This window comes from Lepidochelys olivacea (assembly GCF_965140295.1).
Source record: "Lepidochelys olivacea isolate rLepOli2 genome assembly, chromosome: 1".
Lineage (NCBI taxonomy): Eukaryota > Metazoa > Chordata > Testudines > Cheloniidae > Lepidochelys > Lepidochelys olivacea.
In genome coordinates, this window is record NC_140411.1 from 329,381,659 (window position 1) to 329,401,879 (window position 20,221).

At 39.5% G+C, this 20,221-nt stretch overlaps 1 protein-coding gene across 1 annotated transcript in view; it reads left to right on the forward strand.

Moving 5' to 3' along the window:
• Positions 1–20,221, forward strand: part of RELN (reelin) — a 451,858-nt gene that overhangs the window by 390,685 nt on the left and 40,952 nt on the right. Inside the window, exons 41-47 of the mRNA XM_084611658.1 lie at positions 2,505–2,734; positions 6,737–6,957; positions 8,326–8,473; positions 11,405–11,663; positions 13,014–13,263; positions 15,313–15,481; positions 19,617–19,757. Coding sequence (XP_084467784.1) covers positions 2,505–2,734; positions 6,737–6,957; positions 8,326–8,473; positions 11,405–11,663; positions 13,014–13,263; positions 15,313–15,481; positions 19,617–19,757 — 1,418 coding nt within the window. The remainder of the gene's footprint in view (positions 1–2,504; positions 2,735–6,736; positions 6,958–8,325; positions 8,474–11,404; positions 11,664–13,013; positions 13,264–15,312; positions 15,482–19,616; positions 19,758–20,221) is intronic.

Sequence of the window (20,221 nt, forward strand, 5' to 3'; positions counted from 1 at the left end):
TTCCATAATTGTAAACTGTTTTACAATTGTTTAACAGCTGTTAGCCATTCTTGTTGTTGATGTGGCTAGCAGGCTTTTATCATGTAGCTATGGAAAATTTCTCTCTCCAGTTTTTCTCAGTTTTCTTGCAATTCTTTTAACTGCTTCTACATATATATTTATACTGAATGGTATAAATCAGTGGTGGGCAACCTGAAGCCTACAGGCCGCATGCAGCCCGTCAAGGTAATCCGCTGGCAGGCCGCAAGACAGTTTGTTTACATTGACCGTCCTCAGGCACGGCCGCCCGCAGCTCCCAGTGGCTGCAGTTCACCGTTCCCAGCCAATAGGAGCTGCAGGAAGCTATATAATACAATATTTATATAGCATTTAGCGAAGTCATAGCACATTCCATCATTAAACAACAAATTATTTCGGCTTATAAACTGTTGCTGAAATGATACATAGAGTATTCTAAGAAAATTAGATTTGGTTGTGTACTAATGCACATTTCAATTTGTCATGCAAGCAATTAATAAAATATTGAACACAAATTGTTTTCTATTTTAAGTAATGGATTGAAAGCCTGCACAACAAAAAAATGAGTTCACATTAAGATACTGCAAGTCTTCAGAGTGTTAACCTCAAAAGGCGTACATGCATATTTTGGATCTGGTACAGGCATTGTATGAAAAAAGTTAAATGCCTTCAGCTAAGGTTTTTGAGGATATTAGTATAAATGAAGCTATTATACATAATGCAGTAAAGTTTCAGTCTGTGTCTCAAGAGTACAAAAACTAGATCTAGTCAAGCATCTCTCTTAATTTCCAGATGGGTGGATTCTCTAGTTATAGTAGATTGACAAGTCTCATGTGCACTGTGGACTGGAGCAATAAGGGAAGATTTATATATGGTGTATTTTCAACATTTTACATAGTGCTGTGTGTCACTGGCTTTCGGAAATAATTTGTTTTAAGTTAAGAATCAGTATGTTAGAAATAAAACTACTATCCCTAAAAAGATAAGTGGAAACAAAGTATTTAAGTGGTTTTCATCTGTGCTTAGTATTTTGTCTGTAATGTGAGCTTTTACTTACGATATGGTAAATACAACGCAATATATTTTATTCTTGCGGGCCTCCTCATCCTACAAGTGTACTAACAACCCTGGTTCCATCCAGTCTTTTATGTCTTTATAACTGTCACCATGGCATAAAAGGTTTAAAACTGCAAGCATATTTTTTACAAACACATGGGAGGCAGGAAATCAGATTATTTTACATTATGGGCATGCCAAAATACGTTTTAGGGTTTGTCTACACAGGGACACTTAGGAAGGTTAATCTGAATTAAAAGTCACTCCCAAAAAGTGAATTAAATGAAACCACATTAAAGCCACTTTAATTCTAAATGAGAGCATCCACACAGGGGTTTAATGCAGTTAAACTAATCCACTTTAAAGTCACACCTTTGCTTAATTCAGATTAGTTTTCCTAAATGTCCTATGTAGACAAGTCCTTAAGGTTTCAGATGTTTCACAAAACTATACATTACAATTTTCAGGATATTAGTAGGACTGCTGATTATATACAATTTCTAGTGTTCACTATGTCACCGGGATCTCACAAGAACAGCAGGAGAGATTCTGGCACTGCCAGACTCAAACTACATCTCTGGTTTGGCCTCAGATCCAAATGCTACCCTACCCATAGATGTTTTGGACACTTCCTCCTAGGCCCCCACTGTTTGATATAAGCAAAAAAGAGAATACCAACTCTGAACAAAAGACTGGAATGATATAGTAAATGCCTTTAGGGATAATTTCTATAGTATAATTCTGTTCCGATAGTATAATTCCCTGGGACTCTGGGAGAGTAAAGAGAACCACAGTGAGGTTAGGGATCATTTAATCAACAATGAATGTCTGCATATTTTGTTTGTTTTATTATCATTTCTATTTTTTAAAAATTCACATTTCTCTGCCATCGTGTCTAGTGCAGTCTCTGACTAAGTACTGCCAGAGACGTTGCAAATTACTACAGCCATACTGCTAGGGACAGCGGGTCTATTGCTTTTTGCTTTTGTTGACTCAGAAACATGGTTTTGCCCTTATAGAAATATTTAATGCATCTAATTAATTTTTTATTAGTAGAATTTTTTTAAGATAGCCTGGATTGTGGCATGCCCTTCGATAGGTGGATGGTAGGGGAATGTGCAAGAAACTTTCACCTTTTGTACACCCCACACAAAGGCAATCTCTGCCCTGAGGAGTTGGGACCACACACACACAGAGGCACACAGAGTATCAAGAGAAGGAGCAGCCTACAATATCTTAGAACATTGTACAGCCTGCAAAGTTCCCCCAGCACTCTGGGCTGCTCAAGGAGGGATTATGTCTCCCTGAGATGCAATCAGTCCTTGAGCTCCCCCTGGGCAGTGAAGCCCTGCACCACACAAAATGCAGGTCAGCAGCCAATTGCCACTTTGGCCCTCTGTAGTCTTCGTGATTTTATTTTTCTGCTCTAGATCAATATTGGATGCACCACTGATAGCTCATCTGCAGACCCAGTGAAACTTGAATTCTCACGAGATCTAGGGGCAACCTGGCACCTGCTGCTTCCACTGTGCTACAGTAGTAGCAGCTATCTCAGCTCCTTATGCTCCACTGAGCATCATCCAAGCAGCACTTACTATGCTGGTACAGCTCAGGGCTGGAGAAGAGAGGTCATCCACTTTGGAAAACTGCACCTATGTGGGTAAGTGTCTGGCTTCTAGTTCTAGTAAGGTTTTTCTGTATTTGAATTTGCTTTATTGAAACAATAACCATCTTAGAGGAAATGGAGATGTTATGTCCCACCCTGAGTCACAGTTCTTTCCGTAGCTCACCCTTTTCCCGAAGGGGAAAGTAAAGTGTGCCAGCAATTCATCTGGCACAGATTACTTCTGCCACTATGCTGGTTCAGATCTCATGGTTGGCGTGTTGCACAGGGAGCAAAGCTTGCACTATAGCTACTGCCTGCCCTTCTCTGCCCACTTGTGCAAGGTGGGGTGGAGGAAGTAGCACCCTTGTGAAGCCTACTGTCCCTCCTGTTACTCCTGGGGGAATTCTGTGCCAAAAAGTTAAAAATTCTGCACACAGTATTTTAAAATTCTGCATATTTTATTTGTCAAAATAACTCAATATAAACATGCCAGTTTCAATTATTTTGGTAATTTATTTCAAAATACCTGTCAGCAAGTATGTCTCTAATAATACAGTCAACAAAAAAAATTTCCCCCAGGAATAGAGAATTAAAGAAAGCCTTATGAAACCCAGTTCCTGTTTCTCTGTTATGCTTTTGTCGGGCGCCTCTGTCTGGGTATGTTACATGCCAGCTGGGCACATTTTGGGGGAAAACTCTGTCTCTCCAGTCTGAGACACCCACACCGCTCCTCTCCCCACAGAGCCTAGCCCTGGGACACCCCCCGCCAGCCCAGACATCCACACCCACTACTCCCAAGAGCCCAGGAATCCAGAAAAAGAAACAGTCTGATGCTGGGTCCCGGGTTTGTACATAGTTTCATGCAATGCATGTTACCTCCTTCCTTCAGGATGAGCTGGGAACCACAGCTGCTTGGAATCCTCCAGCTCCCACTCCTTCTCTCTCCCCCCTCCACCACCCCGGCAGTGTCCTGTATTTGCGAGCTGTAGAGATGGGCTCTGTTTGTGTCCTGCAACCCCTAGTCGTGGCCAGCAGCTCTGCAGCACCAATTCGGCAGGGGAAAATGAAATTCTGCTCAGAACATTAATACTGGACAAATTCTGCATTGTGCAGTGGTGCAGAATTCCCCCAGGAGTATCCTGTTCACAAACCATCAATCCACATAGCTCAAGCCAGGGGTAGGGATCTTACAACGTCAGTCACCCATCATCCAGATAATAAGTCCCATATTTTGTCTTGAACAATGGCTAATGTTTGGATACTTTACAGGAGTATGTAAATACTTAATAATATAACTAAGCATACATTACTGCACTCTTCAAGGAAGTGTCCCTTTGGTCCCAGCCAGTTATCATTTTATGCCTTGAAGCATAAAGATTGATAGTCCCTAGAATTATAGCCCAGTTACTGTAGTATACCTGCAGATACTTTTCTTATTCATCTATATGTCTGATTCTATTTTAAAGCTTACTAAAGTATTTGTGATCCACTTATATTGGGAATATTACTACAGACAAAAGGAGCCTGAATAGTAAAGTCAGTGTTAAATGGCCAACATCTTTTTAGGTGCAGGGCTTTCTAAATGCTCCTACTGTGGATTTGTACAGCAGAGGGAAGTTTGCTGTAATTCACCTAGTGTATTCTTGCATAAAGCTTGAAACGAGCATTTCCTCAGAAGATACAGAGTATTGTGAAACTAAGCCTTACAATCAGGAAATCAAAGAACTTCTTGTAGTTCCCATTTCAGGACAAGTGAAATAGTCATAAATATCTAGCAAAGAAAAATAATTTCTGTTCATAGGCTTTTTAATACATATTATTTTAAATGTAAAACAGTATAATCTCCTTTGTCAGAGAAACCTCCAACTATTATTTTCAGTACAGTTCACCCAAAGGAGAGCTTCTCAGTTCTCACTCTGGATTAAATTGTGACCTATATATGAGTGAAAATAAACTGTATAACTGCAGGCTGGATTTCTGGATCTGCCGTGGGTAATGGCCGTCCCATTAAACAATTGACCTCATTGTGGTGCTGGAATTAGGAGAGTCCTATCCTATGTAATATAATAAAATAGAATCGATTTTGAAAAATATTGATGTTTAGTAATTAAACAAAATGTTTAATTTTTAGGCATAAGCATTTTGTTTTTATGACTAACACATGAAGCACAGAAAAGTCCTCAGCAGCTCATCTGTCCCAGATTTGCCTGACTCTTTCCCCAAGCTCTGATCCCTCCCTTGCAACCAGAGATCTGAACATACACATTCCCAGGTCATTTGCCCTCCCACAAACCTGCCAAATAGATCCCACCTGACCCCTCCCTTTCTGGGTCTCTCTTTCTCATTTTCCTGCCCTCCAGGCTGATGGCCAGTCCAGCTTCCTGTCAGTTCCTTTCCCAATCCGGTAGGCATGCACCCCACCTTGAATAGCTGGGTCATAAATCGGCAGCAAGAAAATGGGTTTCGTGGGGAGTAGTGCATGTTGTGAATTTCTGTCACCAAGGAGGTGAGATGGGATTTGCTCCAGGCAGAATCCCAACATCCAGATATCTTCCTAAAGCTCAGGACTAGCTCCCCTAGACTGACCCACCTGTTTTACTCTAAAAACAGACATTCTCTCATCCACCTGCACTTTCTAGAGTTTAAACCAATATTAAAGCAATTTGAAGACATTTTTATCTCTTACATTAGGCTCCCTCTGTCAGAAATTAATGTGCTTCCTCAGCAGATGGGCACCTCTAGCAGTAAACTAAGAATAGCCAGTTGCAGATGCATACTCTGGGTGAAATCCGGGCCCCAGCAAAGTGAATGGCAAAACTCCCACTGAATTCAGTGGGGCCAGAATTTCACCCTCGGTTTCAAACATATGTCACATTTTATTCATAGTGAAAAGTATTCCTGTTTTTTTTTTTTTTTTGGAATTTTCATGTTGGTGGGTTGAGCAAAATGGATAGAATTTTCATTTTAAAAATTAGTGTAGTTGTGTCTCAGAAGATAAGTGAGGAGGCAATAAAGTCAATTAATTTACTGACTACAGGAGGAATTATTATTGGCTCCCTTTCTATGAATCAGTTGTTGGTAATTTCACCATCAACCAGCCATCTCCTATTCTCTGAATCACTCCCCAAAATTGCTATACAGTGGGAAATAAAAGCCAAAGTACCTGTGTACCAGACATGTACTACTGTTTATGCAGCTGATTCAGCAGCTGAATTTAGAAATAGTTTAGAAGCGTATATATTAAAGAAAGTCCACAACATAGTTAAATGCTTCTTCCTTATCATACTGCTTCTTCCTTATCATATCATTCTGTTTTCTCTCTCCTTTTCAAGGTTTTCTCATTTTTGAGGGAAGGGGCAGGGAGTGATTTTAAATTATTCTCTCAAGAGCAGTTTTCTGCTTGTTTAATTAGTTCCCCCTCCTTCCCTTGGTCTGTTATTATTTATATGCAGCACAGATGTGCATAGCACTTAGAAGACAGATTAAAAATGACAGGTCCACACCCCCAAGAAGTTTACAATTTAAATTAACATCTTGCAACATGAATTTTTTTTTAGGATTAAATAGTATAAAGCCAAGTTGACTATGTGTTGACATGTCATATCATTTCTTCGTTCCATCTAATTTAGGGCAAGATTGTGTCGCCCTTATCCCATAACTAGTTTCATTGAAATCAGTGTGACTAATTGTGAAGTAAGATACCATCCAACATGAGCAAGGGTGGTACAATCTGGTTCTAAGTCTGTAAATTAAAGGTAAAGGAAAACCATCCAAGTCCAGCCCCTCCCCCTCAAAAAATTGGTGGTCTGAGGGATGATTTAAGTTCATAACTAAGTTTTTTAAGTAATGTAACTGGTGGATCAAGCCCTTCTGTTTTCTTGTAAATATATCTGTGTTGAATGAGTAGCGGGATGTATTGAATATTGAAGGTAGTGGCTATATCTTTCCATTTTTAGGACAAACTTAGTAAGAATACTAGTTCTAGCAAAAAGCACATTGTAATTTCATATGCGACTAATTATTGTTTGACCTGGACATACTATGTACCTGTTTCAGATCAGTAAGATTCAGATGGTACCAGGGATTTTATCCTGCTGGGTCCCAACCAGTGACTTGGGCCATTGATAATGTATACATTGGCCCACAATGTGAAGAGATGTGTAATGGGCATGGCAGCTGTGTCAATGGAACTAAGTGTATCTGTGATCCAGGGTACTCTGGGCCAACCTGTAAAATAAGCACCATGAATTCAGACTTTCTCAAGGACGATTTTGAAGGTATCTCTTTTTTGTATGAACTCTTCATAGTGATTTTTAGCTACTATCTTTCAAAGAACCTAAGAGATCAGACTTCTTATGGCCAAATCCTGCTGACCTTCCTCATTCACGTTAGTCCCAATTACATCAGTGTGACTGTTCAAATGAGTGAAGTGATCAGGATTTGAGCCTTAAACAATATTTATGATCATTTGATGATTCCTACAGTATTTATCTAGACACCTTTTTCTATTTACTGACCTATGACAACAGCAACATACATTCTGCACCAAAACGGATGCATGATTCTGTGATTCCAAAACTCTACATCTAGAGAAGCACTTCATTTTATCCTAGTAATGAGCACATGGAATTTCTAGCAAGGAATAGCTCTTAAGTTAAATCACTGAAAGTTGTGAATACATAGTTAAAATGAATATTTTGTCTGGTTTTGAAGTAATTTTACTTTTAGTTCATCCTCTCAGATAAATAGAATAATAGAGAATGGGATGAACAGTTTGACTAGTGGCAGAGGATTGTTCTGCCACACAGGGAATCTGAAGTAAAGTCCTAAGTATTTCAAAATTCCTCAGCCTTTGAAAACCAGACCATGCCTCTCAGCTTCCTCACACTGATAGAAGAGGCACAGAACTTCCAAATGGGAGGCACCAACCCCTGAAATGAGGGGCACAAAGCAACACTTTCAATACATTGGAACTCTCCATTGCTACCCACACTACTTCCATTTCCACGCATGTCACTGCATTGCCACCTAATCTCTCTTGTATGCCAGTTTCCTCTGACACACAAATGGTGGTGAATGAGGGCTGCAGCTGAGCAGACAAAGCAGATTAAGGAGCCATGGTGGATAGAGCAGCAGGAGAAAGAAGTTCATGTCACATTCCTCTAAACCCCTCACTCCCCACAACAAAAAAGTAAAGTATAAGCTACTCTGTAAACAAACATAACTGAAAGTACTAATTTTGGACAAAATAGTGTCTTTGAGTCAAATTCCTCCCATAATACTTGTAATTATTTATTTCAAACTGAACTAACTGCTAACTGCAGCTTGAACATGACACTGAGCTGTTTCCTTACATGGTTGGGTATTTTTATGCAATCCAAATAAAAGCAGAGGAACGCAATTAGAAGCTCCTTTGAATGATTGGAGATGAAAACCATAAGCTTCAGAGTTATGTTTTTATATTTTAGTAAGTTTTGTTCCGTAGCAGTTTTCCAGGAAACATGTTGGGGGTCAGAAAGTTCTGGTACAAATATTTGTTCACTCTGAACATAATGATTTAGATAACTTACTTCTTTTGGAAATAACACTGTTGTAACAGGAATGCTTCAGGGTAAATCCTAAAAATATATGTACTGTGCACTCAGGTCAGGTAGAGTCTGATAGATTCTTGATGGTGAGTGGTGGAAAACCATCTAGGAAATGTGGTATCCTGTCCGGAGGAAACAACCTCTTCTTTAATGAAGAAGGCTTGCGTATGCTGATGGCTCGAGACCTGGATTTGTCACAGGCGAGGTAATACAGTTTTAAAACTTTCAAGATTCCATTGAGAGAATAGTTAAACTATTCTTTATATTATACTTCTGTGGTGAAAGCAAATTTGTATAACTATGTCAGGGCATATCCTACAGTCCTTACTCAGGCAAAACTCCTATTTAAGTCAATGGGAATTCCCATTTAAGTCAAGGGTCATTTTCCAAGAGTGAGGACTGCAGGATCTGAAATAACATGATGTGTAGTTTATTCATGTGGACAATAATATGTTCATTTCTCAAATGCATAACGTGAAATTTGTTGTATGTCAGACACTCTGCTTCTCTTACAGTTTTGTAGTATCATGAATCATTGTTGAAGTAGGAGTTGCCATTATAGCTATTGTATTTATCATCATATGTCATTCATTTTCTGAAGCTTAATTTCTTCTTATTGCACACATTTGTTTCCAATAATTCACTGATAAATTCCAGTCAAGCTTGTCACCAGCTATACTGAGCACAGTTATATAAAAAAAAACATTTTTAATGTATTTAGAGATTATGGCCTGCAGAGGACGTATTTGGTAGCACGACATGTCTAAAATATTAAACAAGTGTGGGTGGGAGTTAAACCAAAGCAAAATGAAGCTGTGTTCTAATTGTTTGCAAACCACTGAACAGTCATTGTCTTTTGACTTATTCATTATCTTAGCCTATTATCCTTAATACTATTTTACCTCTGAAATGTTGCATTTTTCCACAGCTTTATTCACTGACCCTTAGTAAACACACAACTCCTAATGCAAGACTTATTTAACACTACATAAAGCACTTTTTAACATGCACTTTATCTCTTTTTGGCTTGTAGTCCTCATTAACATAAAGGCTTAAAATGATGATTTCATTGCCCATCTTAGTCTACAATGACGCTTAATTTATACATTTTTCAGAGAAACAATAACCCATGTCTGTAGATGAACCGTCACTAAAGTGTCATCACATTTATATTTATATTCCAAGGTTCCTCAAAGCAAGGTAAATGGGGTTTTGCAGCTTGGTAGCCAAAGACATCAGTACTTTTTCAGTAATGTGGTTTTCTAGGCTGTTCTAAAATTAACACTATTTCACAGAAGATACGAGAGTCCTTGTATGATGCCCCATTAGACTAATCCACAATGTGTTTTCCTTCTCTCTTGTGTTCAAAGCATTGTCATTTATCTCTTCTCTGTGGTAAGCTGTAGCTGGATTTGCATACATTGACCTCAAGGTGTTATATGTAAAATTCCAATTTTCTCAAAGACTGAAGATAAATGAATGCCATGCTAACAAAAAAAAGAAAGAAAAAACAGGGCCTTATATTTAATTTCTTGTATCTTCAGTAGGAAAAGTCTGCAAATAACTACAGTGTCTATCTTCTCTTCTGTGGATAAAACAACAATGTAGACTACAAAGTCATTTTGGATGATTATTCTCTAGCATTCCACTATTATTGTAGTTAATTAATTTCCAAGTTAGCTTCATAGACCTCCTGCTAAACTCTGGACCAAATTCATCCCTGATATAGCTGAGCCAAGTCCCATTGAAGTCATTAGCTGCTGTGTCCACTTAAGTCAGACATTAATTTTGCCCTCTGAGATCGGGAATTCCCAATAGATCTTATAAAAGGAACTATCGAGTGTAAATGTAGGAGCAGTGGGGTCAGTAACCATGCTAAAAGCCATGTACTTTCTCATGAGGGATTCCCTGAAAAAAATAGACTGGTAATTCTGGCTGTGCTAGCCTATGATACACAACAGCTAGGAATTGTAGAAATTGTCATACCAGATCAAATCAACAATCCATGCAGCTCAGTATCCTATCTCCAGAAGTTAAATTCCATACGCTAAAAAAGTTCATGTGCATATATCCCATTTTCTGTGGGTACCAAAAAACCTGAAACTCTACTAACCAAAACAGTAGTAGATGGAGCATGATGGTGTGGATTAATGAATATAAAATATTATAGGATCATAACTGAATCAGTCCCCGACAATTCTTTGTGTACTACATGGAGTTGGTGTACCTGTTCAAACATCGCTGTGGTACCTCAAAAGGAAGGATTCCCTAATTTCATACAAATTTCATAGAGGCCATTAGAAGGTGCATGAAATACTGCGCCCATTGAGGTCAGTGGGAGTTTTGCTATTGACTTCAAAGGGGCAAGGATTTCACCCAGTATATTTAAAGCAGTGTGACTTTAGACTAAATTTTCATATCTTACTAAATGGACAAAAACATCCCTTTTTTCATCAGCTCAGAAGTTAAATATTTTTTGTTTTTACTTCCAGTTTTTCTCTGTTTTTGTCAATATAACAAGGCTGTTTTTGCAGATGAAAACTGTCAGCTCACCCTGGAAGGTTACTGACTCAGTGAATTTTTGCCCTAAAGCAAATTCATAAAAAAAATCATGGTCTCTCCCTGGGGCCATGGGTTGCTATTTTGACCATTAAACTCCATGCCAACAGGCTGAAAGGGTAAAATTTCACTCCGGGTCAAATTTGCTGATATTTGCAAAAATATCAGTTTTGCACACAAATGCTTGAAGTGTACCTGAATAGCTTTGTTCAACTTCCTATACCTAGCACCTCTCCACACACAAATCAAATGTATCACCATTACTACTGTCTGCTTTAGTCTCTATGGCCTATGGAGAGGGAGACACAAGATCTCTCCTAAAGTGGAGTCTTCCTTCTACCAAGAATACACCGGGCTAGAAAAGAAACAAAAATGTGACCATTTGCTTTATGGAGGAGCTGGCAGATATTTTTGTATCTACAGACACTGTCTCTGTAATTAGAATATATGTTAAACATTATCCCCTGCAATAAAAACCAAAACTGATTGGACGAGCGCTGAGTTCCCTCAAGTCCTTAGCTGATTTTATGGGGTTTTCTGTGAAGAAATGTTTTACAGTAATTGTTACCCATGTTAGATTTGTGCAGTTCTTCATGAGACTGGGATGCGGTAAAGGGGTTCCAGACCCCAGAAGCCAACCTGTGCTTTTGCAGTATTCACTCAATGGGGGCCTCACATGGAGCCTGCTGCAGGAATTCCTCTTCAGTAATTCGAGCAATGTAGGCCGATACATTGCTCTGGAAATTCCCTTGAAGGCCCGTTCCAGCTCCACTCGTCTCCGCTGGTGGCAACCATCTGAGAATGGGCATTTTTACAGCCCATGGGTAATTGATCAGGTAATAAATCTTTTGTGCTTTACAATATTACCTAGAATCATAGACTACCAGGGTCGGAAGGCACCTCAGGAAGTCATGTAGTCCAACCCCCTGCTCAAAGCAGAACCAATCCCCAATTTTTGCCCCGATCCCTAAATGGCCCCCTCAAGGATTGAATTCACAACCCTGGGTTTAGCAGGCCCATGCTCAAACCACTGAGCTATCCCCACCCGCAATCAGCCCCCTATGATAGAGGTCTATAAAATCATGACTGGTGTGGAGAAAGTAAATAAGGAAATGTTATTTACCTCTTGGCATAACAGAAGAACCAGGGGTCACCCATAGAAATTCATAGGGAGCGGGTCTAAAACAAAAGGAAATACTTCTTCACACAACACACAGTCAATCTGCAGAACTCTTTGCCAAAGGATGTTGTGAAAGCCAAAACTATAACTGGGTTCAAAAAAGAATTAGTGGCAAAGAGTCCTGTAGCACCGTATAGACTAACAGATGTATTGGAGCATGAGCTTTCATGCATCCGATGAAGTGGGTATTCACCCATGAAAGCTTATGCTCCAATACATCTGTTAGACTATAAGGTGCCACATGACTCTTTGCCGCTTTTACAGATCCAGACTAACATGGCTACCACTCTGATAAAAAGAATTAGATAATATCCTGGAGGATAGGTCTATTAGTGGCTATTCGCCAGGTGGTCAGGGATGCAACCCATGCTCTAGGTCAGAGGTTGTCAAGCTTTTTCTTTCTGAGGGCCCCCCAACACGCTATAAAAGCACCACAACCCATCTGTGCCACAGTCACTGGTTTTCTGCATATAAAAGCCAGGGCCAACATTAGAGGCTAGCAAGCAAGGCAGTAGCCTGGGTCCCCATACCAAAGCTACATTGCTCAGGCTTTAGCATCAGCCCCAGGTGGCAGGGCTCAGGGCCCTGGACTTCAGCCCCATGCAGTGGGGCTTTGGCTTTCTACCCTGGGCCCCAGCAAGTCTCATGCTGCCCCTGCTTGGTGGCCCCTCTGAAACCTACCCACAGCCTCCAAGGGAGCCCTGGACCCTTGGTTGAGAACCACTGCTCTAGATATCCCTAGGCTCTGCTTGCCAGAATCTGGGAGTGGATGACAGGGATGGATCACTCAATGATTGTCTTTTCTGTTCATTCTCTCTGAAGCATCTGGCATTGTCCACTGTCGGAAGACAGGATACTGGGCTAGATGGACCTTTAGTCTGACCCACTATGGCTGTTCTTATGTTCCATCTCTAGGATTCTATGAAATTCCTATGAGTCTGTAAAAACTTCTGAACTTTATATTTTCTTTACATAAAATAAACAAACTCCTATTTTAATGTTTCAGATTCTTATTGGTGGAAATATTTCTGGTAACACAGTCATAGAAGATGATTTTACCACACTGGATAGCAGGAAGTGGCTGCTCCATCCAGGTGGAACAAAGATGCCAGTCTGTGGTTCTACTGGGGATGCACTGGTTTTCATCGAGAAAGCTAGCACCCGTTACGTTGTAACCACTGATATTGTGGTTAGTGAGGACTCTTTCATACAAATAGACTTTGCAGCATCCTGCTCTGTCACTGACTCCTGTTATGGTGAGGTCTTCTTCTTCATAAATCATATACTTTATGTTCTCCTTTTATATAGGAAAATATTGCTACTTATTTTCCGTTTCCGCTGTCTACTATACTAAAGTATAGAAACAAAATAGGGGAAATAATTTTTCTATCAGGAAATAGCAATTTTGGCACTTATTGTTGGTGTCTGACGGCTGAGACAAACCAAAAGGTTTAGAATGTGCATGAATGTATGCACTGAGTTTTTTCCTTGTGTGCTTTACAAGCATTTAAGATGTAGTTTATAAGAATTCAAGTTTCAGTTTAATTCATTTAGACAGGTTAACAGATCCCAAATGTAGATGCAGTCTAATAGTTTGGCACATCCATTCCTTGCGGTTACTTTGCTCTCAGCTCTAGATAATACATGTCTGATGCCAAGTAGCATGATGTTTCCAGCATAAATCTCTCGTTTCGTAGCTTCACATCCTCCACAATTGCACCATAGACAATGCTTAAAACTGATGTGCTTAGTGCAAATGCAGAGAACAAAGTTGTAATTCTGATCTCACTTGCACCAATGTAAATCAGGAATAGTTTACACTGATGTAAACCTGATACAAATTAGATCATAATCAAGCACAAAGGGCTTTTTATTATCATCATTTACATGAAATCCTGAACATGTTTTAGAGCTTTCATACCTATATAATTCCATGCAGTGAATGAGGTAGGGGTCCTATGGAAAAAATAGTGTGATATAATTTAAAACTGTGTCATAATGCATATGCACACCAAAGAATTAAATGCTGGTATTTCATAACTTTTGTGCGTGTTACTTTGCAACCTATATAACATTCTTTTAATGTAGTTTTTTTAATGTAATATATATAATTTCATTGAGCTTCTGGCAATTCCTTCGGGATTCTGCATAAAAATGGAAATTGGGTTTTCAGTAAATCCTTAAAGTAGATTAGCTGATTTTGTTATTCTGAAATTTATGGAAGTAACCAAGATATCTAACCCTGGAAATTAGCTACTTCCCCATGCATAATAATTTCTTTCCATTTGGTGTTAAAGCCACTTCAGGATCCCTTAGGTCATCCCCATTAAGAGTAAGAGTGTTTTGACAGCTTAGTTATATCTTGCCAGGTAAGAATTTCCTTTGTTTTGTTGTTTTGCCCTTAACATTATTTTAACTGAATATCCAGTTAGGCAGGACACTAACTAATCATGTGCTTCTAGTCCTGATAGAGGAAGGACTTCATTTTGATGAAAAATCAATGTTAAAAACTACTTGTACCAACGTATCGTTTTATTTATATAATGCTCAGTTCTGAGCTCAGATGATTGAGTGGGACTGATTGTGTGACTGAGGATTATTCAGAATTATTAAGAATTATTAAGGGTAGCAGAATCAAAAAAGAGAAGCAGAATTACCACTAATGTAACTGTAACCACCAATCACTCAGTGTTCCATACAGCCAGAATGCCTGGCAGCTGGAACATTTATTTAGAGTTTATGGTCTGTGCTTATTGTTACTTAAACTTTTTTGCAGCCATTATGAGGAAATAAATTGAAGTTTTTATCCAGTTTGATTACCCATTATTCTTATTATGAAAGTTTATAAGCAATAAACTTCAAATAAGTTTAATTGCTGATTTTTGCTGCATTTGAATGTATTTGTCGATTTGATATGGCTAGATAATGAAATATATAACTGAAAACAAGAGCGCTAGATGAAAAACTCAGTTGAAAAGAGTTTTATGTAAGATATTCTAATGAAGTGGCTAGTGTGGAGATGCTCTTCTGCCTTCTACTGGGTAGAATCAGAACTGCTCAACTGTGTGTCATAGGTCCTGTAATGCTACCAGCTAATAGAGCTTCCTCTTTAGCTCAAGAGCAAGCCTGTGTTTTTGGTATCAGAGAATCTGGAAACTTCCCCTGCTGCAACCGTAAACTTCTGAGTTGTCAAGACATATATAGGGACAACAATGAAGTCTTCTGTGGTCACCAGTTTGGTACAACATATTCACTTAGGCATACAAGTTTCTGTATTAACTAATTTATTATCTTTCTATTTTTAGCTATTGAGCTGGAGTATTCAGTGAATCTCGGATTGACATGGCACCCAATACTGAAAGACTGCCTGCCCACTAATGTAGAATGCAACAAGTACCATCTCCAAAGGATTCTGGTATCAGACACATTCAACAAATGGAGCAGGATTACTTTGCCCCTGCCTCATTATACTAGGTAGATACATTTTGAATAGAGAAAATCTTAGCGCACAAATATCTGACAAGACCTAATGTGATATAATCTTGAACTAAAATGTATTGCCTTTTTTGTGCTGATTGTGTGTACAGTAGTTATACAGATGAGTAAATGAAAATGCCATTATGCTCTGAGTAAGAAGTACAGAATTACTGTGTGCATTTACCACTTATTTAGAAATGGGGAGGTTAGGTTTTCTGCTTAGCATATTTTAAATAGCCAGGATTGATGGGAGCAGACAAAAGACAATTGACTCTCACACATCTATCCTCTCTACAGTATCCATCCATTTGTCCCTTTAGTACGAGCATGGCAGAGGTCCAGCTTGAGAAGGAGAGAGTAATATGCAGATATGCAGAAATAGGCAGAATCACTCTGTTCTTTGGTCCCGAGGGGACATGCCCTTGGTTACATCCTTTTGGCATGTGTTGCACTACCCTTCCCGCCCCTCCACCCCAATCCCCCGCAAGCCCAGACACCTCCACTCGCCACTGTTGAGGGTGAGGTGGAGCTCAGGCCCTGACTTCTCCCCATCCTTCCTGGGATGTCTTATGCCACAACGGGTGCTAGATTGAAGTCAGTCCTATGCTCTAGAAAGCACAGAGAATGCACTTATCCCCAGTTTGTGGGATGCAAGAGAGGAGGAGGCTACTTGTGCCCCTTAGTGCACCCAGCGGGCAGCTAGGCATAATGTAGTCTTTTGTAGATTAAATATACCTATGATTTAAGAACAGCCTGTCTCAGTTTGGACTTCGATAAGAATTGCAATGTTATGGTTACCGTCATTACATTCTGTAGCCCTATGATACCATCAGTGGTTTTGGAGGTTGTTGGTTAATTCTATTGTCTAAATCCCCACCTGCTTCCTGTACTTGCTGTTATTGGCTGCAAATTTATATTTTTAAGTAATATTTTGATGCTTCTTGTTTTTCTGTTGTACTTGTCACATCTGACTCTGCTTTCACATATTGTTCATTGTTTTAAAAAAGTCCCATTATCACCTTCACTTCCTTTTAGTGCATTCTTTTAAAAAAAAAACACCTTGTTTTCACTTTTGGGTTGACTTTTGTGTGTGAAAGAAGATGTTTTGTACTGACAATGCTAGAAACTGAAGTTCTCTATCTGTTCACACAAAAGGTACAGCAGGGCAATGTCAGAACAGGCTTCCCCATAATGCCCTGCCAACATGCCTCAACTTTGACTTGAAAGGCCCAGCTAGGGGCCAGAGGGTAGTTTAGACTCCGATTTTATTTCATTTTTACTCTGTCTGATAAGATTGCCATGAAGCTTGCCACAGTGCCAGTAGTGGTTTCTGTCACATGGACCTCTGTTTACTAGGAATTACATCATTTTCCATTACCCTAACCTGGATTAGAACTAGCAAACTACTAGTGAAAAACTCCATGTCCCATTATTAACCAACTGAGGCATCCAGTCCCTTTAAGTATATTCATAAGGCAGTATTATTTCTATATCTCACTGTCTGTTGGCCTCTTCTAGTCTGCCTACCCTTTTCTGTTGCTTTACATATATATTTTGCATAATCAGTTGGCCACATTGTTAAATGTTTAAAGTTCACACCTTATTTATTTTTTTTTAGAAAGAGGTTCTCTGGGGTTGAAGCAAGATAATGGGTTCCATGGACATTCCAGCCTAATTTAATCTGGATCTGAAAGGAACCTCCGGGAATCCTAGGATTAAGTCAGACTCTCTTTGACTGACCCCACAGCTACGATTGCGCTGGTTAGACCAATAGCTTTGCCTCTTGCCATATGCTACAGTCAGTGGTAGGATACCTGCCACCACAATCACACACCACAACATTATCTTTATTATTTAAGACAAGGATTGGGTGAGAGAAGGGTTACTACAGCCCTAGGATCCCAGCAGGGAGAGGGTCCGGGATTTAGAATAGGAACTTGTACTGCTAGGAGAGTGAGGCATCTCATTTACAAAGACACTCTGTTCTGTGAGCTGCTTTGCTCCTCCCAGCAGTTTAATAGATCATTTTTGTGGGCATTTTATGCAACTTGCCAGTCAGTCTATCCAATAATTTGGCCTAGAGCATAGTATCCATATGTAGCCTTCTGGGGCTTGTGTACTCCAGAGTGCTACATAACTTGTGGCCAATATGAGACTGTGAATAGTTAGTACTTATGTCTCAGATTTTATTTTAAAATGTAACTCAGAATATAAAAGCTTCTCCCAGGAAAACCATTGATTTCCTAGATTCCATAAAAAGTCATGGAAATTGCCAAACCTGAGACTCAGGGTTCCTGTTTTTTTCACAAGATCTTCCTCATGATTAAGAAAAAGAAGAAGAAACTCAAACATTCTACATGGGGGAGCTAATCTGTGAGGTTTCTCTGAGAAAGCCCATTTGGGGTTTAAATTAGAGATCATCGCAGCAGTTAAAACCTCTGAACTGTTGTGATTTTACTCATGAGAGAGTAACTGTTGTTTTGGATTATCTAATTCCTTTCCAGTCCCATATGTTACAACAAGTTATTAAATAACTAATATAAAAAAGTTAAAATAGTAGAGATTCAGAAAAATAAAACATTTTCTTGCATGTGTAAACAATGCATTTCTTCATAGATAAGGGATTATACTGAAAAATGGAAGAGTCGGAAAATAAAACAGCCTTTATCTTAAATTTAATGAATATCAGACAGAGCTATAGATTGGAAACGAAACAGACTTAATTTTCTGAAATTGTGGGTGATTTCAAGAGTGTATTGATTATGATCCATGAAACCTTGATAACTCCACATTGAGCTCATCCTCTACAATCTCCAAACTGATACTGGTGAATTCAGAAACTCTGAAACTAAATTTGTTTAATTTTTGAACTGGGAAATTATCAGTACCAGTTCCCAGTAAAATGTTTCATTATTTTCTTTAAAAAGTTAGGATAAAACTGATATCAGTCACTGACCCAGCCAAAAAAGAGTTGTTTTTCTTCTGTACAAACCTTCTTCTGTTACTTGTTAATAGGTGATTTATTTTTCTGCTCAGAGTAAAGCAGCATGTAGTTTGATGCTGCCATCTACTGCCTAAGTGCAGCAAAACATATACTAAATCAGATTGGAAACTACACTGATGAGAAGTCACAAAAAAGTCTTTATTTTTTAGCATGCACATTGTGTTCAGATTACTTCCAAGCAGGCTGTGCCTACGCTAAGGATGAAATCCTAGCCCCATCAAGGTCAGTGGCAAAACTCTGGTTGCTTTCACTGGGACCACAGTTTTCCTCTTGATGTGGATCTAGATCCAGACTTCTCTCAAAGTCAAGATTGTTTGTATTTGGCATTTTGGTTTGGACAGTTCAGACAATTCTGCTAAACCTACAACATACAGGACCCCACTCCACCAGGAACTGGTTACCGTTTCAATGTGAAATTCTTTGCCTATCCCTTCGGCCATGTCATACTGCCATTTGCATACCTCCATTTTCTCCCGAATTCTGCACCGAATTAAACTCAGCTAATTGTCTTCATTCTTAAGGACCTTTGTGGCCTATCCCTGCTGTACCTTTTGTCTCTAAGATGCTCTTGATATGTTGACCCCCCCACACACCTTTATTCCACTAATGATGCCAGTCTTGATTGCCCATTTTAAAATTTTTCAGCAAGCATCTTCACACTTTATGTCATGCTGCCCCTTATGCATGGGACGAGCTCCCTGTAAACATCCTCCTCATTATTCTCCTTCAGATCCATTCTTAAAACTCCCCTCTGCCGTAATGCACACAAAAACTTGACAGTGATTAGGCAGCGGCTGTGATGAGACCATTGCTCATTATGATGACCTGTATCATCTCATTGTTTCCATGGGACTAACTCCCTTTGTCCTCTAGACATAGCAGAGCAGCTTTGCAAGGGTGAGAAGAGAAGCTGCATAGTGAACATTTGGCCTTGCAAGCAGAGGGCCATAGTAAGTGGCCTGGTAATTCACTTGAGCCAGCCCTTGTTTGTTCAGTTGGTAAATAAATCATCTTTATAAATATGGCCCGGGTTTGGGTGAACATACATGGTTGTATTTCCTTTTAATCAAAATAGGGCTTAGCACAGCTGGAAGTGTTACCTTTGTATTTTTTTTTCCTTTCTCAAAGGTCTCAAGCAACTCGTTTCCGCTGGCACCAGCCGGCTCCATTTGACAAACAGCAAACATGGGCTATAGACAATGTCTACATTGGGGATGGCTGTATAGATATGTGCAGTGGCCATGGGAGGTGCACACAAGGGAACTGTTTGTAAGTATAGCTGTTTCCCTCTGGTGGGTAGTGCTGTAGATTTTCATTCCCATTTTAATGTGTGATTTCAAGGAAATTGCTTGGAAGAAGTATTATTTTTAAAGAAAAGCAGAATTTCTTCTTTGAAACAGAGCGACGCGCCAGCATCACTTGGGAAATAAAATTCTAAGAGGAGAGATAGGTGGGCATATTGGAGTGTATGAGTGAATCTCCTCTGACTTCCTGCGGTCCAGATTTTCCTTTGAGATACATGCCCGTGCTGATGACAATGTGGTTTGGGACTGCACCAAGGTGAATTTAGACAGAGATGGTGCTAATCCTTCCCCCAGCTCTGTGGTGCCCAAAGGCAGTGTACAAGCTGTTCTATCCTCTAGGTTGATGTCATTTACTTCCCTTTCAGCATTGAAATATGTACATGAGGCATTGCCTGTGTAGGGCACAGTCCTCTTTGGAATGATTTGCAT